The sequence below is a fragment of the Desmodus rotundus genome, chromosome 9, assembly GCF_022682495.2.
Source record: "Desmodus rotundus isolate HL8 chromosome 9, HLdesRot8A.1, whole genome shotgun sequence".
Taxonomy (NCBI): Eukaryota; Metazoa; Chordata; class Mammalia; order Chiroptera; family Phyllostomidae; genus Desmodus; species Desmodus rotundus.
Genome location: NC_071395.1, coordinates 48,393,663 through 48,419,037, shown reverse-complemented (window position 1 = coordinate 48,419,037; position 25,375 = coordinate 48,393,663). Strand labels below are relative to the sequence as shown.

At 52.6% G+C, this 25,375-nt stretch overlaps 1 protein-coding gene across 1 annotated transcript; it reads right to left on the bottom strand.

Annotated features, from left to right (window-relative positions):
- Positions 1-6,016: 6,016 nt before the first annotated feature.
- On the bottom strand, positions 6,017-25,098 carry COLGALT1 (collagen beta(1-O)galactosyltransferase 1). The gene is made up of 12 exons (XM_024560882.4): positions 24,717-25,098; positions 23,381-23,491; positions 22,512-22,629; positions 18,119-18,253; positions 15,860-16,064; positions 14,230-14,349; positions 11,058-11,134; positions 10,878-10,984; positions 10,488-10,620; positions 9,125-9,252; positions 7,856-8,062; positions 6,017-7,620 (listed from the first exon to the last, which is right to left on the bottom strand). Exons 1-12 carry the CDS (start codon positions 24,977-24,979, stop codon positions 7,353-7,355), a joined length of 1,872 nt encoding a protein of 623 aa, XP_024416650.2. The 5' UTR covers positions 24,980-25,098; the 3' UTR covers positions 6,017-7,352.
- Between the last annotated feature and the right edge of the window lie 277 nt (positions 25,099-25,375).

The following is a 25,375-nucleotide window of genomic DNA, read 5'->3' as shown; positions in this document are numbered from 1 at the left end:
TGTTTCTGTATTAGAGTGGCCAGAGCCAGGCCATGGGATCCACCACTGGGAGTGAGTTCCATGAGTACTTCTGGTAGCAAATAAAAGCAAAAAGGGCTAAAAGTGGAACAAACAGCAGTTAAACCGCAGGGATTACCTATGACTCAGGAATTCCACGCTGAAGACTTGCACGTGGGCAGAAAGACTGGAAGCAGCCTCAGTGTCATGGTATTTTCCCACAAGAAGATTATACAGCTATAAAAGTAGATGACCTACACCCCTGGCTGCTGTAGCTCAGAGGATTGAGTGCCAGCCTGCAAACCAGAAGGTCGCCAATTCGATTCCCAGTCAAGGCACGTGCCTGGGTTGCAGGCCAGGACCCCAAGAAGGGGCGCATGAGAGGCAACCGCACATTGATGTTTCTCCCCCTCCCTTCCCCTCTCTAAAATAAATAAAATCCTTTTAAAAATTAAAATAAAAAATAAAAACAGAAGAACAACAGCTGTCTGCATGATGTCAAAAGGGGCAGCCTGCCAGAGGCCCTGAGTGTCACTGACTGTCCTTGGTGGCTGTGCCAGACCGCAGCCCTTATCTTTTCCCTGAGACCCAGCCGTTTCCCTAACGAGACAAGGGCGCCCTACAGTGTGACTTCGGCGTAACTGCTCGCTCCCTGACAGAGGGGAGCTGGCTTGTTTGCTGCTTGCCACAAAGTGCGTTCAGTCCTTGGCACCGTGTCCCTCCCCATGTGGGGTCCGTCACGCCACCCGTGGAGCTTGAAGACCGAGGCACACACTGCTTGCTGTGCTGTGAGAAACCATCTAGCTCTGACCTTCTGGGTCTCGGCATTGCAGCTACGGACCAGCAACAGGTGTCTCTGCATTCTCTACACCTGAGGTTCTTCTCCGACAATTGACACGGACGAATCTTGCGAGTGCGATGCTGAGTGAGAAGAGGAGGTCCCAGAAGGCATCAAAGAACATGAGACCACATTTACAAAGCCCAAAAACCGGCCGTGCATATTTACAGCCACAAGATACACCCACAGAGATAATTGAAGGTGCATAAGTGTGATGAATAAAAAATAGCCCTGGCCAGGTGGCTCAGTTAACCGGAGGGTTGTTCCGAACACCAAAATGTTGCGGGTTCGATTCCCAGTCAGGGCACATACCCAGATTGTGGGTTCAGTCCCTGGTTGGGGCGCATGCAGGAGGCAACCAATCGATGTTTGTCACATTGGTATCTCTCCCTCTCTCTCTCTCTCTCTTTCTCTCTCTCTCTCTCCCTTTCTCTCTGTCTGAAATCAATAAACACATTCTCGGGTGAGGATTAAAAATAAAAATAAAAAAACAAATAATTAAAAATAATAATAAGCAGGAAGCTAAGGATTAAAAAAATTGAGGATTCCACCTCACACCCATCGGGATGGCCACTATTTTTTTTAAAAAGTGCTAGGAAGGACGTGGAGCAACTGGAACCCTTCTGCACTGTTGGTGGGAGTGTAAATGGTGCAGCTGCTGTGGACAACAGTGTGGAGGTTCCTCAAAAAATTAAGAATAGAATTACCACGTGACCCAGCAATTCTCCTTCTGGGAAATGATGAAAGCAGAGTATCAAAGAGTTACTCGCACACCCATGTTCACAGCAGCACTAGTCACAATGGCCAAAAGGTGGAAGCAGCCCAAATGTCCACTGAAGAACGAATGGATAGACGAAAGGTGCTTCATCCACACAGTGGAATATTATCGAGCCTGAAAAAGGAAGGACATTCTGATACACGCTACAGAATGATGAACATTGAAGAAATTAGGCTGAGGGAAATAAGCCAAACACAAAGACAAATACCGTGTGACTCCACTTCTGTAAGGTCCATGGAGGAGTCAGTCACTGAGACAGAATGTGGAATGGAAAGGGGGATGGGAGTCAGTGTTTAATGGGGACGGAGTTTCAGTTTGGGAGGATGAAAATGTTCTGGAATTGGATAGGGCTACTGGTGGAACAACAACATAAATGTACTAAATGCCATGAGATCGTACACTTGAATATGGCTAATTTTATTTTATCTGAATTTGACCTCAATTTAAAAACAACAACAAAAACCGGTGGCTGGCTGGATTTGGCCCATGCACCATAATCTGTCAACCCCTTGGCCTAGTCAATTCTTCTTCAGTCTCCCTGCCTCACCTCTCTCAATGTTGAGCTAACTCCAGCACCATCCTCCTGCTCACCCCACCCTCCACTCTCACCCAGCCCCAGCCTTACCCATACTCCCACTCTCCATCCCACCTCTTAATCTGCCCCACCCCCACCCCCACGCATTCGTGCCTTTCCATTAAGCCACGCGCCAGGAAAGATCACCCAGACAACGTCACTCAGTTTCCTGGAGGGTGTAACACAATTATGTGATTCGTGATCTCTGTAAACTTACATTTCATTACGTAATTTGTTACACTGCATAATAATTACTCTGCTCCTAATCCTGCAATTACATGTAATAGCTTCTATGATTAGGCATCCTACAATTACACAATCATTCTTACCATCCCCATACTGTACAGTAATAAATGAGAAGGAAGTGGTGGGTAGGCAGCAGCCCACGTCCCCACCCAACCTCTTTTCGGGCAGAGGCTGCAAAGCTGCTGCCGTGTTTGCAGACTTCCCTGGAGCCAGGCACGTGTTTGGGTCCACCAGCCAGAGGCGCCAGTGGGACTTTAGAAGAAAAAAGGAATTGGCGTTATGTTGGTTTTTCCTCCCCTTCACTCAGCCAGCAGCCAGCCTTGGTGGGCATTGAAAAGCAGTGTGGATCCTATTCTTGCATCACAGATGCAGTGTAAGTGCCTGAAGCTGGAGGTTTCAAGGACCCCTCTGACTTCACACCTTCTATGATTGTGGAGAGTCTCAGTTCCCCTGAAGAGCCAGTTCTACAAAGTCATTCCTACAGGACCAGCTCAGGTCCTGCTCCTCTGCACCAGAATCTGACAAGCTAGGCCCCCTGGGCCACACCTGGCCCACTGCATGCCTTTCTAAATGACATTTTATTAACTCACAACTGTGCTCATTCATTCATTCAGTTCAGTCTGTGGCTGCTTTCATGCTACAATGGCAGAATTGAGTCCTTGCAATTTCCTATATTAACTCCTGTCCTGTTAAAAGACCTCAAGCGGTTTCTCTTTCCCAGAGTAACTTGTTATGCTGCATAATAAATGATGATACATCCATGGAGCCAGACAATTAACTGTAGCCATGTTGGGGGGTGAATGTGGTAGATTATACAGTGCACCCTCCTCCAAGAGACCTGTGTCCTGTTGTCCAGAGCCTGTGAGTGTTACTTTAAATGGCAAAGGGAAATTTGCAACTGGGACTAAATTAAGGATCTTGAGATGACACAGAGATTATTCCGGATTATTATGTTGTCCCTAAATGTAATCGATCACAAGGGTCCTTACAAGAGGAATGAAAGAAGTATATATGATGCCCTGGCCAGTGTGGCTCAGTTGGTTGGAGCATTGTCCCATAGCTGAGAGGTTGTGGGTTCCATTCCTGGTAAGGGCACATACTTAGGTTGTGGGTTCAAGACCTGGTCCAGGCATATATGATCCCCAGCCTGGGTGCCTACAATCCTCAGTCCAGGTGTGTACAGAAGGCAACCAATCAATGCTTCTCTCTCACATCGATGTTTCTCTCTCTCCCTCCCTCTCTATAAGCAATGAAAAATGTCCTTAGGTGAGGATTTAAAAAAAGTAGATGTGACGGCGGAAGCGAAAGGTTGGAGCGACTCAGGAAGGCGTCCCGAGCCAAGGAACGCCAACAATTAGTTCTCAAAGAACTGGAAACGGCAAGGACTCCGATTCTCCCCTAGACCTTCCCAAAGGAGCCAGTCCTGCTGACACCATGACTGTGCCCAGCAATAGGGATTTCAGACTTCCGGCCCCCAGAACCACGGGAGAATAAATGGGCGTTGTTTTAAGTCACTAAGTGTGCGGAAGTTTGTTCGTGCAGCCACCACAAGCTAAGACAATAAGCCAATGGACCAACCGAAGGTTTTTTCCATGAACATGAATCACTTTTCAATTAAAAGTAACATTAAAACAGTGTATATGTGGAACATTGCAGAAGGAAGAATGCAGTTCTCCTGGAGGGTAAGGGGGAAAAGGAAAGATCTGAGTTGGATAATTAGATGTGAGGGCGGGGCATTCAAAATGAAATTCACATTCCCATGCACCACCAATAAGCTTCTGACCCCTTCAATCTGGAGGCAGAGCCTGAGAATTTATGTCTTAATCAGAGAAATGTTGAAGCAAAGGAAGCCACTTCATGCCGCAAAGAAGAGGCTCATGTCCCTAAGAGGCTGGATGGTACTAGGCACAGAGGTTCTTGATGCGGGCACAGTGGGCCTTGGGGCCTGGTCATTCTTTGTTACAGGGCCACTTTGTGTCCTGTAGGGTGCTTAGCTGCATCCTGACTCCACTCGGTAACAAGAGCACCCACCCCAAGCCATGATCACCAGCAACGTCTCCGGACATCGCCCAATCTCCCTGAGGGACCAAATCACCCCCAGTTGAAATCCACTGGGTTAAAATAAGACTTGGAATCACCTCATGTAACTGAAATACGTGAGAAGCAACTCCAGTGTCCCGTGAGAGGGGACTGGTTACTAAACTAAGATCATTGACCCTGGATGAAGGGGGAGGAATTAACAAGAAAAGTAACTATGGTGGTCTCTACTGTTACCAACTTACCCAACTGAAATAAAAACTCCGGCAGCACAGGTGTATCATACGTCACTGTTCACTGCGGGTTGTGATGTTCTCCAACCAGAATGGTCTGAAAAATGGCGGTCCACCCCACCACGGAATAATGTTCCAACCCAAAAGGAACTGGTGGACATCTGCGTGGATTAGAAGGTCCACAATATGTCGTTAAATTTTAAAAGAAAAGTGAGCCCATGCTTATGAAATAAAAATGTGTTATATAGGGAAAAGAAAGCAGGTTGCTGCAGGGTTTATGTAACATGATGTTCTTTTTTTTTATCCTCACCAAAGGACATTTTCCTTTGCTTTTTTAGATGCAGAGAGAAGAGAAAGGGAGAGAGGGAGGGGGAGAGGAAAGGGGAGAGGATGGAAGACAAACCTTGATAGGAGAGAGCATCGACTGGTTGCGCTCCTATGCACCCGGACTGGGGGTTCATGCTGGGGATCATGTGTCTGGACCAGGGTGGGTCACACACGCTCACACCTGAACCAGGGATGAACTCACCACCCAGGCATGTGCCCTGAGAATCAAACCCACAATTCAGTTACGGGACGCTGCTCCATCCACTGAGCCACACCAACCAGGGCACGATTCTTTTGAAAAATATGTATAAATATGCTCCATGCAAGTGTGTAAGCCTGTTTTTACCAAAATATAAGTTGTCTCTGAGGATATGTGACTTAATTTTGCTTTTTTAGTTTGCTTAGCTGTATGTCCTAAGTTTTCCACAAGAATCACACACAGTGTTATTGTGTAGATACCCCACACTCTAAGGACTTAAGAATCTTGAGAACCTTAAGTGTTTGACACAGAAAATCCAAATCCCTGGGGCGAGACCCCTGAGGTGTCTGCTCCAGGCTGTCGCCCTGAGGCCCCCAGGTGCCTGACTGCTTGTTGGTTCCCCTGCAGCTCCTTCTTCCTGGTCTCAGGTCTCCACCTCCATCTGGGCTTCCGGGGGTGACCACTTGGATACAAATCCTCATCCTAGGGTCTGTTTTCTGGGGACTCCAAACCATGAAACGCCCCCTCTGCATTGTCACCTCAAATATTCCTGTAGTTGACCCCACAGGATAGAGCAAAGTTGGCCATCTGTCCCTGGACTATTTTGGGGATGTTTTATGGGACAGGCTGGGTCACAGGGCCCTCACTGCCCGCTCGCCCTCACACCCACCCTCAGCTTCTCTCCAGCACCTGGTCCTCTCCCACACTTTGGCCAGCAACGAGTATGGGGGATGGAAGCAATGTGTTGGCAGTGAGCAGAGCGTCAGGCCAAGAAGAGAACACAGACTTATGTGAAAACCAACCAGGAACATTTAATAAAAAAATAAGCAAGTTATCCAGGATCTGACCCAGCGAGCAGTATCCATCCCTAAGAGGGTCAAGCACCACTGGCCAGCTCCGACATTCGTTGCTGCCTGACGGCACTGCAAGTCCTCCAGCCTGGGCCGGGGAGCATCCTGCCCAGGCTGCAGGCAGCACCCCAGTGCAGCTGAGCCCACCAAAGGCTCGAAGAGAGGAGTGCCACAGAGCAGGCAGACTACACCTGAGATGCAGGCCTGGGAGGTCAAGCAAACAGGAGCAGGGGTGGGCGGGGGATACCCAGCCCCCATCTTCACCCCCACCCCCTCCAGGGGGGCTGGGTGCAGGAGCCTGCATGCGGCCCTGTGGTTACCGGAACCAGCAGCAGCCCCTGGTGAGAGAATAGCCACCCACCTTGCTGGGTGGTGGTGTGCACACAGCTCGGGTGATTGGGGAACGAATAAGGACTCCAACTCAACCATTTTCTAACCCCACTGGGAGTCCACAAGGTCTGGTACACAGTAGGCACTCAATAAATGCCTAATGCATGAAGAAAGGAAAGGATTCTTTTGTTCATCTCTGTGGCCAGCATGCACATGAGTGACCAAATGCTGTCCGAACAACTGTCGTACTGTTTCGTATCACTGATGCCTGGCACACAGTAGGTGCCCTTCAGATGCGTGGGGAAGAAACCAGTTAACGAGGGAAGAGCACCTTGTTTACCTCCATCCCCGGCACCAAGCTCAGCTCCCGGTACACAGCACACATTCGATAAAAGCACTGAGTCAGTAAGAATTTTTGTGTCCCAAGTACCAGGCTAATGGTAGGTGCTTGATATGTGTTTGAATAAAAGAAAGTGTCTCATTTATCTCAATATTCCCAGAGCCTGAAATGGTGCCCAACATAGGGTAGGCACTCAATAAATACTTAAATTAATTTTTAAAAAATGAATGTGTATCACTAGTGCCTGATTTTTGGGGGATCAATAAATGCTTGGTGACTGCATCATCACTGAGGAAATAATTATGCCTCATTCACTGCCATCGCTCACAGGCCTGGTACTCAACAACAATGCTTTAAAAATGTCAGGCACATGGAGAGATGCACGCTGGCTTGTTCCCACCCAGTCTCTCAGGGCCAAACACTGTGCTTGACATACAGTAGGCACTCCATTAGTGCTGCCCGCGTGCCCGGGATAGCTGAGCAAGAGCTGGATGGACACCACCCTGCATGGAGAGTGCTCCGCGGCCTGCCAGGAGTCCGCAGGGGCCCTGCTGTCCCCAGCAAACATCTGGAGGCTGCTCTGATGCGTTAGCGGCTGCGCCTCAGAGCTCGTCCCGGGCAGCGCTGTCCAACGGGGATTGCAGCACATCCGAATTTTTGGCCTCTCGGCTCAGGGCCTGCTGCTCCCTCATCTTCTGCGATTTGGCACGGTCCCAGTCAGTCTTGACGTGCTCGTTGTTCCACACGACTGAGGTCTCTGTGTCGCTCACGTACCCATCGTCCCCTGTGTAGTGTGTGGGATACACGAGCAGAGGCTCCACGGAGAAGGCGCGCAGGTTGCGGGGCGAGAAATGGGCCTTGTACTCGGACCTGGGGGGAGGGACATAGGGGCAGCAGTGCATCAGGGGAAGGGACAGATGGATGGAGAAGTGGGAGGGGACAAACTGAGACAGAAGCAGGGATTCGAATGGAGCCAGAGGTGGAGGGGACGCACAGAGGAAGTGGACGCGGAAAATGCACCTTCCTGGGGGTCTGACAGCCCGACCCCTCCAGGACAGCTACACAGCGAGACCCCAGCCCGCCTGCCCGCAGCAGCCCCGCTCACACTGGGTGCTTGTCGAACATGACTGGCAGGAACTCGTCAACGGGCAGCATCTTGGAGAGTGGCCGGGCGGCCAGCAGCTTGCGGGCGCCTTGTAGGGAGATCACGTAGGCCAGTGTCCAGTAGGAGTAGTCGGCCTCCACCAGGTTCCTCACGCGGGGCACAGCTTTCTCGGGGTGCTCCACCTGCATCCGCTTCCGGCCTACATAGCTGGGGTGCAGAATTGAAAGCCTATCACCCTCCTTCCGCCCACCATCAAGCACTAACCCAGCAAAGCGGGGACCTAGTGGGCCCCTGTAAGGCCCTGGGACAGGAGCAGGCTTGGCATGTTTGGGGCACAATAAGGAGGCCTATGTGGCTGGACTCTTTCCAAGGGCACTAGGGAGCCACAGAAGGCTCTGGAGCTGGGGAAAATGGGATCTCTGGGACATTCTCCAAGGCTGTGCCACAAAGAAGGAGAGTGGGGCTGACAGGGACCATGGTCTGGGTTCAGAGGGCTGTGGGGCAGCGGAGTGAGGCACAAGGATGTGGTGAGGAGTCAGGAATGAAGGGGTGCAGTCACCGTTCTTATTAACAGCATGGTTCAGAGTCTGGGACCTGGAACCTGAATCAGGGCCCTGCACACCACAGGAGACAGAGGGAGGGAGGGAGGAAGAACCAACCCCCTATATGAGATCCCAAAGGACTGTTCCAGAAATATGCTGGCCACACCAGACCTAGTGCTGGGCTAAGACTCAGGCTCCCTGGCTACTCCCCACATTAGGCCAGCTCAGGACTATGAGTCCTGACCTCACATACCCCAGACCACACCCCCAACTCCTCAGACAGCTCACAGGTTTCCTGGGCAAATCTTAGCCACACCCCAACCCCACAAGCCCCTTCAAGTCTCCAAGTCCTGATGAACCCCCACCCCCACAGCCAGATCCCTAGGCTTCCAGGTCATCCTCCAAAGGTCCTACCCCACAGGCCTGAGGCCACACCCCAAGCCCTGACAGCTCTCAGGCCCACCCCTCACATAGGCCACATACCCACAGAGTACTCTTCCTGCCACACTCACTCCGGTTGCCCAAGCTTTATTTTCTCAGCTTAGCCATGCCCCCAGGCTCCAGCTCCACCCCTCTCCAGACCACACCCCCAAGCTCCAGCCCAAACCCTAAGCCCCAGCTATATCCCACTCTAAACTTTACCCCTGGGCCCTGGCCAAGCCCCAGGTCTGCACCTGCCCCAAGCCACACCCTCAGATATGGCCCCACCCCCAGACCCCATACTCACATGAGGTCCCAGTCCAGATCCTCCCTCTCCACATCCCGCATGAGGTTCAACAGGCGCCTCTTGAAGAAGATCTCAAAGCGCAGGTCATCCTCGAAGACAAGCGATTTCTGCAGGCCCCTGTCCACAACCTGAGGGAGACCAAAGCCGGGCCTGACCCTCAAGCCAGCTCAGCTTAAAGGCTCTGGGGCAGCAGGAGAGAAGCAAAGCACCCTCGCCCCCTACCACTGTCTGGACTGACCTCCCCACCCAGACACCACGTCCTCAAACATTCAACTCCCCCGCCGGATTGCTCCTCCCCATTCCAGGGCCTGGGCCTAGGCTGACACACAGCATTCTCCCTCGTGCAGCGGCAGGCGGACTCTCTCTCGCCTGCAGGCTTCCGCTCTGATGCCACCCACCCGGAAGGCCCTTCCTGACCACCACCGAAGGCTGCCAGCTGAGGACAAGTCATGCCCCAAGGCCTCTTCTCTGTATGTATCTCACTTATTTCACTGTGATTTTTCGTGGTTTATCATCAGTCCTCCCACTTCCTAGAGTTGTGAGTCCCCTGCAGGGGGCTTGTCGTGTCCCAGCAGCTACGATGTCCCCAGCAACTGCACCACGCCAGGTGAACAGTAGGCACTTGGCAAATGTTCCATGAATGAATGAACTTGAGAATTTTCATGGCTGCCCACTGAGGCCATGACTGGGGAAACTGAAGCTCAGGCTGGAAAGCCCCACTCTGCTCACAGAGCTCACCCCACTAAGAGGCAGGGCTGGACTTGAACTCTTATGTCGCCTAGCTCAGGGCTGCTGGGACACCACAATCTCGGCCCCATGCCAGCCATGATGAATCTCAGGAAAGGAGGGCAACCCAAGTGGGCGCCCATCACCTCAAACACCTGGACAGCCCCTCCGAGCACCCTCCCACCCCGCAGCTGGACACCCATCTGGCCTCATGCCTGGCAGTGCCAGATTCCAGCCCTGCATCCTCCCTCATCACAGCCTCTCTCTCTGTGTGGCTGATGAGCCCCAGGGTTTACGTGCTACCCCTGGCAAGGGCTCCGCACTAGTTAAAGTCACCACGGCTGTTACTTCTATTAGTAAATGTCAAGACCACAGTCCAGGCTCCAGACATTTGAAAGCAGCTGGGTGTGAAGAGGCCTCGCTTGGCCCCAGACCCAGCCTGACACTGGGCTCACCCCTCCCCCTCTCCAGGCCGCACATGTGCACAGTAGAAGGACATTCGCCAGAGAGGCCCTGGGCCCTGCTGCAGCTCTGGAAGCTGCCTGGGGTGCACACAATGCCCTCCCTGAGCTGTGGGAAGGCTGAGGAGGGCCCTGCTCTACCCTCCTCGCTGGACCCTCTACCCCGCTGGACCCACCTCCTTCCAGATGTTATAGTGACTGAGGAAGCAGCCCAACTCTCCCTTAGTGAGGGGCCGCCCATGGTAGGGGTCCTGGTAGCCGGGCAGCATCTGGATGCCCAGTGCCTCCACCTGGCTGGTGTTCATGGCTCTGGAAGGGGGGACAGGAAGGGGTCAGTGGAAGATGCACCCTGCCTGCCATTCCCCCATGAGGGTCCCCTCCTGCTGAGCAGCTGCTGCCCCCTTCAACTACTGGCGCCCCTCCTGGACCCATGGCCTGGCCTGCAGGGGGTGGTCTACCTCGTGTGGCTCTGCCAGACGCCCTCCTAGGGTGGGACTCCCCTCCCCTCCCCTCCACTATGGCCCCCAGTGCATGGTCCACGCCCCTCCCCCCAGGGTTGGACGCACTTGCCGTCCACAGCCTCCAGCAGCCGGAACTGGATCTCCTGCACCTGCAGGGCGCGCACCATGCGCTCCCGCCGGTCCTGCCGCCGCCTCAGGTTGATCATGAAGACCTGTGGCACAGGGCCTCTGTGGGACCCTCCACCTCAGCCCCCCTCCCTCCCCAGCCCAGGAGGCCCAGCCCACCTCGTCAAAGCCCATCTTGTCAGGCATCTTGGGAGGCACGGAGACATAGCGGGAGGGCTCTGCTGGGGGGTGCTTCACTGCAGGGCAGAAAGAAGCCGAGGTGTTGCTGGTGTCATGGGGCAGGGGGCTTTCCAGTCTCTTTCCATTGCCCCCTCCCCACCCCCAACATGGCTCCCTATCACCTCAAGCTCCTCAGCCTGGGGCTGGGGAATCTGCCTGACCTGTCCCCACCCATAACACTGTTGCTAGTCTCTCTCCCCCACCTCCTGCTCACTCTGGCTGTTAGCACACCAAACACACCCCTTCCTACCTCAGAACCTTTGCACAGGCTGGGCTTCTGCCTGGAACACCCTTCCTTCCTCCTCCCCAACCCCAGTTCTCAGAGAGAGAGAGAGAGAGAGAGAGAGAGAGAGAGAGAGAGAGAGAGTGAGAGTATGTGTGTGTCCCCCTGGTGGCTGAAGATGGAATGGCATACTCCCTTCTGTTTTGGGGGTTGGGGGTACTTTGGTCTCTTGAGGAGGGGAGTGTCTCCCAACATCCTCAGGCTGAGTCAGGTACCTCCTCCCCGCCCCCACCATCAAACCTCCGTCCTGCTATCCTCACTCCGCCTCCCACAAGCCCTGTGGAATGGACACCAGGGCTGTCCACTCACACTGGGTCCCCAGTGCCCAACACAGGGCTCAGCATACAGCACGTGCTCATAGAATGAACCAAGACTGATGACAAGCTGTGTCACCTTGACCCATTTGGGTCTCAGATTCCTTATCTATAAAATGGGCTAACAATGCCTCAGAGGGTTACCCGTGAAAAGGTGCCGTGAAATGACACATGTATGGGTTCAATGGCGTCCTCCTACAAAAAGTTATGGTGGTGTCCAAACCCCCCGGACCTCAGAATGTGACCTTATTTGGAAATAGGGTCTTTACAGAGGTGATCAAGGTAGAAAGAGGTCACTAGAGTGGGCCCTGATCACTATGACTGGGGTCGCGATGAGAATGAAAATTTGGACACAGGGGGAAGATGGCCGTCTGACTGAGCGATACGTGTGCAGGCTGGGGTTTGCCCAGAATTTCAGAGTAGCCACGGCTGTTCCCCTTTCAGCTGCTGTGAGCAATGCTCAGACCACGGCCTCAGGGCCTCTGGCACATCCCTCACGGCTCCTGCAGAAGGATTGGACCCTCAGGTAGACAGGAGCCCGCAGAGGCCCCTGCCTGCCCAGCAGGCTAGCCCAGGAAGCCCAGCACGATGGGCAGTGCGGCGCATGCCTTGCCAAGAACAAAGGCCCCGTGTGAGCTCAAGGAGCAGACACATGTCTTTCTGTCTGAGTGCTGTGGGAAGGCTGAGCTAACCCGGCACCTCCCACCCACAGCCTGGGCCTCCTCCAACGCCACCACATGCCAGGGTTTCCTCCCACCCAGAGCCCTTCGGCTCCTGGCCAGCCCACCCTCCGTGAGCAAGCTGAGACCACCGCCAAGACTCTGGGGTCTGAGGACATAGGCTCAAATCCCAGGGGCCCCTTGCTTTCTCTTTCTGAGCCTCTGTCCCCCCCACCCCGCACACACACAGATGGCGGTATGATGGTGAGCCTGCCTGTGGGGAGGTAGGATCTTGTCACCCTGAGCTCTTCTGCAGGTCTGAAATCTCATTGGAAGAAAGATGTTTGAACACATGAAAAAATCACGTGTACAGCCCAGGTCCGGATACCCACATGCAGATAAAAAGAAATGTGGTTTTCACTTGGGCAGAAGGAAGGATTCACACAAATATCTGAAACCCCTGGACCCTCCTTCCATTGTTCTGTGCACTCAGCTCTGGCCCTCAAGAGAGAAACGGGAAGTATCCACGCCTCTGTCACGTGAATGGTTTCTTGACCAGAAGCAGTAACAGACATACATGTGAAAACTGAAATGAGGAAAACCATGGCAGCCACAGAAATGCCGCTCGGGACCCAGACGCGGATGAGAGTTGGTGACGCGCAGAGACCTGCTTCTCAGGACTGTGGTCCCAGGGCTCCTGACCTAGGCCTGAGCGTCTGCCCGTGACAGACACGTGGGTGTTGTGCCTTCTCCACCCTGGTGGCCTTGCAGCCTCCAGGTGTCATCTCAGAAGATCAAAGTCCCCTCCCCAAACAGAAGGCAGTGTGCCATTCTTCAGCCACCAGGGGCACCCGTGTGCATATACACACACTCAATCTCAATCTCAATCAATCTCTCTCTCTCTCTCTCTCTCTCTCTCTCTCTCTCTCTCTCTCTCTCTTCCAGCACAGGGAAGAGCCGGGCAGCTGACACCAGCAGCCTGGCGCCTCCGCATGTGTACACTGGGGCAATGGCTGTGCTGCCTCCCAGGCCTTCTCAGACACATGTGTGACCAGCGAAGGGCAAAGCCCCCACAGAAGCGGACACTGTACCACTGTCCTCTGGCTCCGGAGACACCCCCACCTCCTCAGGATGCCCCTCCTCAAGCGATCTTCATGGCAGCTCAGTCCTATGTGCTCAACCCATCGCAGGGGCCCACCGGAGGCATGGCTGCTAGTTAAGGACTTACGGATTTATTTGTTTGTCTATTAGAAAGATATGAGCTTGCAACTATGGTTGAAATATGTAATTTTCTTTTTTACTTCAGTGTATTCAAGTAAAACAAAAGTGTCCACATAAGATAAACAGTAAATAAATAATAGGTCTCAGGTTTAGAAATGGCCCAAAAAGGCTGTGGCCCAGACACTGCCCTGCACATAAAGGTTCACCAGTGAAAAGCTGTTGTCCTCCCTGCTCCCACATCCCTCATGGCTCCCAGCTGCTCCTGAGGAACACACCAGTGTCTAAGGCTGCAGCCCTGGCCCTGCCAGCTCTGTCCCACTGACCTGGTCTCTTCCCTGAGCTCCCGGGGGCTCAGACTACCGGTCTCAGCATATAATGCTCCCTCTGGCTTCAATCCCCTTCTGGTGAACTCCCATTCACCATCCATCCTAATGCCACCTCCTCCAGGAAGCCCACCCTGACTGCCATGCACAGCTGCTGCAAGCCAGCACTCCCTGAGAGGGGAGGACAACTGTTCACTTTGTTCACACTGGGTTCCCAGTGCCCTGTAAAGGGACAAGCACCCAGCAGGTACTCAATCGGTGTTCAGGAGATGGACATGAGATGATAGAGAAAGAGCAGTGTGGCAGACTCACCCATAACCTCCAGCTCCACATGCATGAAGCTCTCAGCCTCGTCCTGGAGGGTACTGTGTGACCGCAGCGGCACTGGCAGAAAGCCATACACCTCCTTGTTGCACACGTACATCTGGACCTCTGGGGTCAGGGAATAAACATCGAAATTGAAAACTAAGCAACAAGATGACAGTGGCCACCTCTTACCACAGTGTCAGCCACATAGCCCAGCGTGGGGCCAGAAAGGAGAGGAGTCTCACCCACTGTTCCCAGCAACCAGCAGAAACCCCTCAGATTTGCATCTGGGACTTGAAGCCAGACAGGGATTCTCACTGGCAGGCAAGATGTCAACTATCAACAGAACTGTTAACGAGCACCTTGCACTGCACGGACAGGGCCCCCACAGGGTCCCATGCCAAAGCAAACTGCAAAACAGCAGGGGAACCGTAAAGGTGCGCATTTCTGCAAAAGGGGGAGCAATTGGCTGAGAGGTTAGGAACGTTATCTCCATGTGCATTTGTCCTTTTCTGGATGGTTTAGATTTTTATATGGAGTGTGCATCTTTTTTAAAAAGTTAGTAACTCAGTTGAAATAATTTTTACTTTAACTGGTTAACGTCTTCCATAATGGGCCAGATGGTATAAATATTTTAGGCTGCTGGCCCAACAGTCTCTGTCTCAACAATTCAATTCCACCCTTGGGACATGAACGCAGCCACAGGCGACACTTAAATAAGTGGGTGTGGCAGTGAACCAACGAAACTTTCCATACAGGCCCTGAAATTTGAACTTCATATAATTTTCAGATGTCACAAAATATTTTTCTTTTCATTTTTCCCCAACCATTTAAGACATATAAAAACCGGCCCTGGCCAGGTGGCTCGGGTAGTTAGAGCATCGTCCTGATACACCAAGGGTGCGGGTTTGACCTGTGCTCAGGGCACATACAAGAATGCATAAATAAGTAGAACAACAAACTGATGTTTCTTTGTCTCTCCCTTCCTCTCTCTCTGAAATCAGTAAAATAACAAAACAAAACATTGTGCCCTGGCTGGCGTGGCTCAGTGGGTTGGGCACCAGCCTGCGAACCAAGGGGTCACCAGTTCCATTTCCAGTCAGTGCACATGCCTGGCTTGCAGGCCAGGTCCCTGGTTGGGGGCGAAAGGCAACCACACATGGATGTTTCACTCCCTCTCTTTCTCCCTCCCTTCCCTTCTCTCTACAAATAAATAAATTAATGAAAACATTCTTAGCTCGTAACTATACAGAAACAGATGTTGGGCCAAATTTGGCCTGCTGGCCAGTTTGCCAACTCCGGATTTAAAGTAAATGACGGGTTAGTATATGGCTGTGTTCTTTCTCTTCAAAACATTTTTCATTAATTATACAATTACAGAACAACTATGTTCAACTACAGAAAACTGGGAGGCCTGGGGTGAGAAGACATCCAGCAAAGCCAGGGCTAGAAAAAGAATGGGTACTGGGGCCATCATCTGAATACCACCTGGATACAGCCACACCTAAAGCCACCCCTACACCCTGCAGTTTTGATCCTGTGAATTTTCTGTGGGCTCTGTTTGGTCTTGTTCCACACAGATTCCAGTGAACCGGCCAGATGACGCCTCTCTGACAGCAAACCCCCGAGGGCTCACCTGCCTGCTTGCAGGAGAAGGCAAAAACGATGATGTCATCAAAAGACCAGGTATAGTCGGTGTGTGGAGGATAGAATGCCAAGTTCCTGGATGCTGCCTTCCGCAAGTCGATCAGGAAGGTCGAGTGCACCATGGGAACCGCAAAACAGCCCTGGCGGTCCCGCTTTCGGATGGGGATGTAGGCAGGTGTGCGCTTGTAGTAGCCCTGTGGGGAAGGGGCAGAGTTCTGCATGGGGGTCCCTCAGGGTGAGGCCGGAGGCCCAGGACAATGGGAGGCATGGAACCCAGGTGCCAACTCCTGCCTGTGGTGGGCATTCCCTGAGCATGGTGCTATGGGCCTGATCAGTGACAGTCCCCACTCCCAGTGCCTCAGCTGATGGGACAATGGCTGACAAAAGGAAAACAGCTGTCTACTCACAGACTCGGCCGCATACTTCAGATCGGAAAGGCAGAGTTTGAAGGAGAAAATTAAAAAGCTGAAAAAGGTTTTAACATTAAACTGACCAACAACAACGACAAAAAAATCCAACAAACCCAGCCCTGGCCGGGCTGCTCAGTTGATTGGAACATTATCCCGTACACTAAAAGGTTGCATGTTCGATCCCTTGTCAGGGTGTGTTTGGGAGGCAACCCTTCCATATTTCTCTCTCTCCCTTCCTCTCTATCTAAAACTTAATAAACATATCCTTGGGTGAGCATTAAAAAAAAATAACACCCAAGCTTGGCAGAATGCTGATTTCTACAGTTTGGGGGATTTAATATGGCAAAATTTATTAAAACTGAAGTACTATGGCCCTGGCCGGTGTGGCTCAGTAGGCTGGCGCATCATCCTGTCACCAAGGGGTTGCGGGTTTGATTCCCGATCAGGGCACATCCCTAAGATGCAGGTTAACCCCCAACCCCCCACCTGGGTCTGGGTGGTACAGTCCCCAGTCTGGGCGCGTGTCGGAGGCAACCCATCCATGCTTCTCTCTCGCATCGATGTCTCACCCTCTCCCTCTCTCCCTGAAAGCAGTGAAAAAAAATGTCCTCGGGTGAGGATAAAAAAATAAGTTAATACCCCCCCAATCTATAAAGTGCTATGACTTATGCCCAAAGAAAGCCACTTTGAGATTTATCCCATAGCAATGAAATGCGGATGTTCGCGCTGCCTCTAGTGGCCACACCTAGTACAACGCCTATCTAGAGAAGAGAGGTGAAATGTTGCTGCCACATAAAAGAAGGGGTTTGCGCTGCACCTGTTGTTCCGACGGGATGCACACACGTGCTGTTCCATGGAAAAGCAAACTGTATATATAATACGATTCAGTTTTCATATGAAATAAATCTGACATGTTTTTATGATCCTGGAGACAAGAATAAAGATGTGGAAAGACATTTTTTAAAAATCTGAAAAAGGAATTGAAAAAAATCTGAAAAATTTGACATCTTTTGACTTACATAAAAACTGAACACCAATTCAATGTAGAAGACAAGTTTTAAAAGCTTCTGGAATAATCTTGAGTTGGCCTGTCTTCCTTGGACCCTTTACAAATTAGAATTGTTGGCACATAACATTTAGATTTCTACGACACATTTTAAAAAATAAAAACCACTGAATTACTCACTTTAAAAGGGTGAGTTTTATGTCTTCTGAATTGCATGTTAGTTAAAAACAGAACGCAGGAGGAGACAGGATGGGTGAGCCTCCTGGCTCTAGCCACCCAGCCCCCTTCCCCTGGCATAGCCCCCACTCCACCCCTTTACTCCCCCTGGCTTTGCCTGCAACCTCAGCCTTGACCCTGAGGTGGAACATGTGACACAGGCCTGGCCAACCAGAGCCGGGAATGTTCTTGGTTCCTGTAATTGGCTCAGGGGTGAGAGGAGAGAGACTGGGCAAGGCCCCATCAGAGAGGACTTCAGATGGATGCAGCTGGGATCATTCCCCAGGAGCTGGAAAACAAAGCCACCCAGGGAAGAAGGAAGACTGTAATGTTGTTTGAACATCTGAATCAAGCTGTGCCTGAAGTCCCATTCTGGCACCGTCACTTCCTAGCTGTGTGAGCTTAAGCAAGTCGCTTCCTCGCTCTATGCTTCTGTTTCTGCCTCACTACTGGGAAGAGGTAGGGCAAGGTCAAAGTCTGGACCCTGCTGCGGGGGCGGCTTGACGGTGTTGTGAAACACTGGGCACCGGGAGGTATGATGCTAAGTTAGGCTCCCACTTGCTTGGCCCAGCCCCCACCACCCCTAAGCCCCATACTACCCAGGCAGCCCCCTGACCTGAGAAGTCATCCCACACCAGAAATTGGAGTATGCGGCTCGGGAATCCAGCATCGGCGCCACCACCGTCTTGTTCTCAGCGATCAGCAGGGTCAGTGTGTCCGGGTTCAGGATCAGGTTGTCTGAGTCCACAAACTACAAAACACCCAACACGCCATCAGTGTGGGCCGCCCAGTGACCCAGGCTGGGCCACAGCTCGGAATGATCGGGCAGAGGCAGAGCCCTGGAGGTCTGGAGAGCCAGCCGGGAATAGCACACGTGACCCCGGAAGCCACCCGGCGCCTCAACCCATGGCTCTACCTTCAGTAACGAGCCAAGTTACCGTCACGCACTGAAACAGGAGCCGGAGCGGACCACACAGCAGCACATACTTAGTGTGTCTGGGACACACTAATGGGTCCCAGACGTGGTGCTGTTAAGACACCAGACAGGACAGTGGGCGTGCCATGGGGCCCTGTTAGCGGGAACTTTTACAACAGGCAGCACTGGTCCGTGAGGATAGTTGGGGCAGAGGCCACCTCTGTGAGGAACATACTTTTTTCTCCGCGAGTTAGATGACAATAAAAAGTGCATATAAGCCTTGGCTGGGTGGTTCAGTTGGTTGGAGCATCATTCCATACACCCAAAGGTCGTGGGTTCGGTTCCCGGTGGGGGCACGTATGGGAGGCAACTGACTGATGTTTCTCACATCGATGTTTCTCTCCTCTCTCTCCCTCTTCCTCTCTCCAAAAATCAATAAAACATATCCTCCAATAAGGATTTTTTTTAAAGTTCATAAAAATAAGAACTTTATTTTACTTTAACACCTTGAATGTTGGGATTAAAAAGATGGTAACTTCCTTGTTGCAAGCAAAGAAAAATCTGGGACGGAAATTCACCAAACCACAAACAGAATCGCCATGGGGGCGGAGTGCCTGCAGGTCCTCCCAAAGCCATGTGTCACCAACACCTTCCGGGAAGGCCACACCAGGACAGTCACTGTTTGTCACATGAACTGGGAACGACCCAGGAGTCTAGAGGCATTTGAACGAAGTCCTCAACAAATCAGCTAGAGAAACTCTGCCGTCACAACGGAAAAACACGCCACAGAAACCAATTAGGTGAGGACATCCCGTCTGCTGGGATGTGAGAACACGCAGGCCACAGGAAGTTACAAAGCTATTAGGACGTGGCTTTTCAAAAAAGGCATCTGGTCCACAGGTATGCTTTCTGTTACCCACGCAGGGTCTTTAGAGCATCTGAGTCACTTGCGGTAAACAACAGCAAAAACTAGAATCCCAGGCTTCTCTGGCACCGTGGGAACGGGATCCCGCCCAGGAACCCTCAGATGCAGACAGGAGGTGGCAGCCCCCGGGACAAGCCGTGTGGTTGTGTTATGCTCCCCACCCAGCCCCTTGGGGATGTTTAAACTGTGGCCTCTGAATATATGTGCAGTAAAAACAGCCAGAATAGTCTGGAAGGTCCTCAAAAAATTAAACACAGTTATCATGTGACCCAGCAATTCCGCTCCTGGGTATAGATCAGAGAACTAGAAACAGGGACTTGAACAGGTACTTGAACACCCATGTTCAAATGTTCAAAACAGCATGATTTATAACAGCCAAAAGGTGGAATCAGCCTAAGTGTCCAACAGCAGACAAGTGGATAAACAAAATGTGGTCCAGCTGCACAATGAAATATTACTCAGCCATGAAAAGGAATGAATACAACATGGAAGAATCTGAAAACGTGATGTTGAGTGAGAGAAGCCAGACACAAAAATCCAACCCTGGCTGGTGTAGTTCAGTGGATTGAGCTCCAGCCTGCAAAACAAAGAGTCGCTGGTTCGATTCCCAATCAGGGCACATGCCTGGGTTGCAGGCCAAGTCCCCAGTAGGGGGAGCATGATGGGCAACTACACATTGATGTTTCTCTCCCTCTTTCTCTCCCCCTTCCCTTCTGTCTACAATAAATAAGTAAAATCTTTTTAAAAAGTCCACATGTTGTGTGATTCCATTAATATGAAATGTCCAGAAATGGCAGATCCAGAGACAGAAAGCAGATTAGTGGTTGCTGGGCTGGGGGAGGGGAATGGGAGGTGACTGCTAATGGGGACCGGAGGTCTCCTTTTGGGATGATGGAATGTTCTGGAACTAGACAGAGATGATGGCTGTACAACGTTGTGAATGTTCTAATAACCACTGAATTGCACACTTTAAAATGGTTAATTTTATGTTACATAAATCACACCTCAATTAAACAACATACAAAAAAGCCAGAAAGTGAGTCTGAGAGGTAAGATTACAAAGTTTGTGTTTTCTTTCCTAAACTCCTTATTTTTCTTGTATATTTTCTTACAAGTAACACCCATAGTGTTTGTAAAAAGGGGGAAAAAGATGCCCTGTTGATAATAATTTTAAAAACATTGGACAAATTATTTCCCACGCCAATATGGATTTTCAAAGTCCCCAATTTCAAAAATAGTATGTGTCAAAAGCTGCTTTGAGTTCTGAACCAAAGCCTGGTGTTCTACCCACGTTTGCTGAGGGAAAAAACAGAGAAAACTAGCCAACCTCAGACCATGAAAGCAAAACAGAAGAGTTGGCCCTGTACCGGATGCTTCCAGGCAGGGCCGAGCCCCACCTCTGCACTCCGCTGGTTCTCGGACCCCACCCAGGGAGCTGAAACCTTCCTCTCTAAGCCTCCACTTTCCCGTCTGTAAAATGTTCTGAGGAGGCATCAACCTACAGGCCGCCAGGAGGAGCCTTCCTCCTCCCAGGGGACGGCTGTCTCCTCCACAAAGGGCTCAGGCCAGACCGACTGGCGTCCTCACATGTAGTCCCCAAGCAGGGCCTGAACCCCCCTGCCCCAATCCACAGAGGCATCCGCGCAGCCTCCTGCTGTCCCCTCTCCTGCCCCGAGAGGCCAGGGTCCTGCAGCCGCCACAGGGACTCTGAAAAGCATCAATTAGAGCACAGCCCTCCCCTGCTCACATACCCTGGGTGGCTCTCCATTAAAGTCAGAGGAAAAGTCAATCTCTCCCTCAACCTGCAGAGGCCGGCCCCCACCCACCACCTCAGTATCACCCCTCCACCGCTCCCTCTTCATGCCTTTCCAGCCACACTGGCCTCACAGCCCTTCCCTTCGCCTCAGATGCTGTCCTCCAGCTTCCCCCGAGGCTGGCTCCTTTGCTTCTTCAGGTCTCTTCTGGGGTCCCCTCCTAAGGAAGGACCCCATCTCTGCTCACTTGTCACCCCACCCTGGTTATGCCGTCTGTTGGAGGTTGAATGTTGAAGTGCTGACCCTTCGTGGCTGTGACTATGACCTTATTTGGAAACACGGTCTTGGCAGATGACCTTAGAAGAAGAGAAGAGACGCACAAGAGAGAAGTCCATGTGACCACAGAGGCAGAGATTGGGCTGATGCAGCTATAAGCCAAGGGCACCTGGAGCCACCAGAAGCAGGAAGAGGCAGGAAGGATCCTCCCCTGAAGCTTTTGAGGGGGAACACAACCCTGCTGACACCTGGATTCCAGACTTCCAGCCTCCAGAACTGGGAGACAACACACTTTCCAAAATACAGGCACCCCCCCCAATGTGTGTGGGACTTTGTCCCTGCAGCCCAGTACACTGACACAGCATCGACCGCCTTCCTGCAACTTCGTCACAGCTCCACCGCCTTCTGATGTTTCCTCACTCAATTTGTTTTTTCCGGTCACGTCCGCCTTTCCCAGGACACCAGCAAGGTGGGGCTCCGCCTGTGCAGATCTTCACCGTGTCTGTCCCCAGGCCCGGCAGGAGGGCACTAGGAGGGGCTCATAAATGTATGCTGATTGGCATGTACACGAAACCAGCCAACGGCACTGCCAGGCTGGCATACTGCGCTCAGCCTCGCCAGTGGCCTGGGCCATCAATGTCCTCCCCATCCGCACCAGGGTGGGGAATCACACCCAAGTCAGGGGGACAGGAAGGCCCATGACCTGTGGGCACTTACCCAGCATTATTATCCCATTCAACACTCCACATCCCCTCCTTCCAGAGGCAGCACTGGCCCAGAAGGAGGAAGTGAAAATGAGGCCTCAGCAGCTCAGCATCGCCAAGTCCCCCCAGTCCCTGACCCATCCTTCTGCTTTTTGGAGTGGCTCAGAGAGTGTCATCGAGGGTTTGTGGAGATCTAGTGTCATTCATGATGGCAATAATGAAAGTGGAGATGAACCAAGTGTCCAACCACAGAGGACAGTTAGGGACCCAAGGGCCCCAGGTCGAATCCCAGCTCCTCCAACTAACTAGCTGGGTCACCTATGACATCTCAATTCCCCCTTTGTGCCTCAGGTTCCCCCTCCGTAAAACAGAGTTAAGGATAGTCTCTACACCCACTGCTTTTCCCCCTGTGATCCGAGGGCTGGGAAACTCACCAAGATGTAATCAGCCCACATGTCCCGGGCCGATTTCAGGGCTGCCTGGCGCAACTTCATGACATGCTCGTAGCGTGTGTCAGACCAGTGTTTGGGGCCCTCCTCATCTGGGTAGGACCTGTGGAGAGGCGGCTGTAATGTGGGCAGCACTGGCACTGTTACACCCCGGAGAGGGCCCAGGCTGTGAAGTGGTCAGAAAGGGCTTCCTGGAGGAGGGGCTGGGTAGCTGGATCTGAAGGCTGGGAAAAGCAAGCAAGGAGAAAATAGGAGGAGGGAGGTGTATCTGCAGCAGCAGGGGGCATGGCCAGTACCAAGGCCCGGAGGGGAGAAAGTCCAGGCAATCTGTAGGGTGGGAAGAAAGCTCAGCAGGGGCAGGGCACTGGGAGACAATAAAGACAAAAGAAAATTGTAACCTGTCCTCCCAGACTCTGAATCTGATCTGAACAGTAAGTGCGCAAAGGAATAAACCCTAAAAGAGTGAAAGGAGCTGGGTCCATAATGCCCAGAGAGTTATGGGAAAGCTAAGCAGGAGAGCTGGTGTTGTCAGGCTGTTGGTGAGACGGTGAACAAAGCAGTGGGCGTCACTCAAAGACGTGGGGTGAAAGAACTCTAGGTGTAGGGGAAGGCTGGGGCAAAGGGCTGGGGCAGAGGCCGGAGACAGGGATTAGGGCCCATTGTGAAGCTGAGGGCTGTTGGTCGGAGTAGCCAGAGTAGCCAGAGCTGTCACGTGAGGCTGCGGAGTTGGGCCGGAGAGTCTGGGACTGTGGGGCTAGGGTTCTGGTACAGGGCAGTGGGGAGCCATGGAGGGTTGTGAGCAGGGGTGCAGTTGGGTCGGACTGGGAGGGCTCAGGGCAATACCTGGCACTTACCTGGGCTCCTCTGCTGGCCTCCATTCCACGGAGTGGTACAAACTCTTCACAGCCACCAACCACTCCCGCAGTACAGCCGATGTGTTGTCTGAGTTGTGGTCCGTGGCCACCCTGTGGACGGAGGGGGACAATCATTGAGGTTGGGGAGGCCAGGGCAGGACAGGGCAACAGCGTGGTTCCTGGGCTCTGCACCCTGGCTCGGCCTGCTAGCAGCTACAGTCCCTGGCAAGGCGCTTCCCCTCTCCATGCCTCAGTTTCTTCATCTTTAACACAGGGGTGAGGACACTTCACTAGGCTGCAGAGAACATTAAATAAACTAATTTTAGAAAACCCCATGAGACACTGAGACATCTAGGATCTTATAAGAAGGTTAGGTGCTAAATAGTGTAATTTAACAAAAATATAACTACATCACATCATCCCACCCCATCTTTTTTGAGTCTCTCCTATGAATGACACCACTTCCGAGTAAGCTGTGCCCACTTATTTGCTCAACAAACATTTCTTAAGCACAAACTGTGTGCTTGAATTATTCAGGCTAGGGAACCTAGGGTGCAGAAGAGGGACATTTGGGAATGTTCTAGTTTGACCGTGGAGCCCAGAGCTATTTTCCCAAATGAACTGTTACTAAGTTGACAACAAGGACAGCAGTAATAATCACAGCAGCTCTGGTCACTGAATGCCAAGCCATGATGCTGGGGCCCCAGGGCTTCACACCTGTTAACTGGTTAATCTTCAAAGACAAACCCAACCAGAGTAATATTAATGCCCCTTTTTCCAGATGAAGACACTGAGGCAGGAAGCAGGATGTCACTAGTCAGGCTTGTTCGTGGCTGTGTCCCATTCCCTGTCCAGAAAGGTTCCACTTACTCTGGGGCCATACCCCACATATCCACTCTGGTTAGAAGGCCTAATTCAGGCTAATTTCAGGGGCAGAACAGCAGCAGCAGTGGGAAGATACAGTTAGCCGGAGTACACCGTGGGCCAAGGCAACGCCCTGGCGGGCGCTCCAGGCTACCCTTTCTTGGAGCCTGTCTGTGCTCCAATGGGGTTTAGAGAGTTAGACAGCAAGGTCTGCCCTGGGTGTGGTCCTGGATCTGCCCTAATGGGGAGGCAGCAGGCGAAGCGAGGGTATGGCCCATTCTTATGAGGGGTGGGGAGAGGGAGGAGAAGAGTAGGAAGAGGGCACGCGTGGGTCTGTCCCGCACGATGGGGACAAGCAGAAGGCACTCACAGGTCTGGTCCACCCTGACCGGTGCCAGAACAACAGGGAGGACAAGGCGTGGAGCCACCCACTGGGCGGTAGGTCGGCGGCTGCCGGCGGCGCCTCACTCACCACAGAGCCGTGCGCTCCCGCGGGTGCTGCAGCCGTTCCAGTGCACCCAGTGTGGCTGGCAGCGCGTGGGCCGCGTTGCGCGCCAGCAGGGCGATGAGCACGCGCGGCGCCTGCAGGGGTGACTCGGGGCTCCAGCGCTCCTCCGGGAAGTAGGCGGCAGCGCCTGGCGGGCACCCCGGAGGAGGCAGCGCCAGCAACAGCAGCAACAGTAGCGTTGGGAGCGGCCGCCCGCGCCCGCGGCAAGCGCGTGGGGCCGCCGCCATCGCGCCACGCGTCGCCTTTAAGTCACTTTTTTTTCCGGAGGACTCTGGCCGCGCCTTAAAGGGGCTGTCGGAAACCCCGCGGCAGCCGCGCGCCTTAAAGGGGAGGAGAGCGCAAGGCGTGAATCAGACCAGGGCGCGCCTTCCAGGCCCCGCCTCCGGACGACCACGAACGAAAGTAGGGCTGTACCCTCGATAGCCCCGCCTCCGCTCCCTACTTAAAGGCACAGAGTTCAGAATCTGCCCTGCCTCCGGGCGACTTCTTCCACACGTGATGTGCCGCCCAACTTTTATTTGTACAAGCCTCAGGCTTGTACCAGGAGGTCCTGGATAGTGAGGACCGGGATAGTTAGAACCTGATTTGGGACCCAAAAGATCTGAGCCTCAGTTTCCCTTGCT

Coding starts and splice junctions, on each gene's coding strand:
- COLGALT1 (XM_024560882.4), bottom strand. CDS start 24,979: ATGGCGGCGGCCCCACGCGCTTGCCGCGGGCGCGGGCGGCCGCTCCCA. Junction 11,135..14,229: donor TGTGGAGCTGGAGGTTATGG/GTGAGTCTGCCA, acceptor TCTGCCCTGCAG/TGAAGCACCCCCCAGCAGAG. Junction 7,621..7,855: donor ATGTTCGACAAGCACCCAGT/GTGAGCGGGGCT, acceptor CCCTCCCCCCAG/GTCCGAGTACAAGGCCCATT.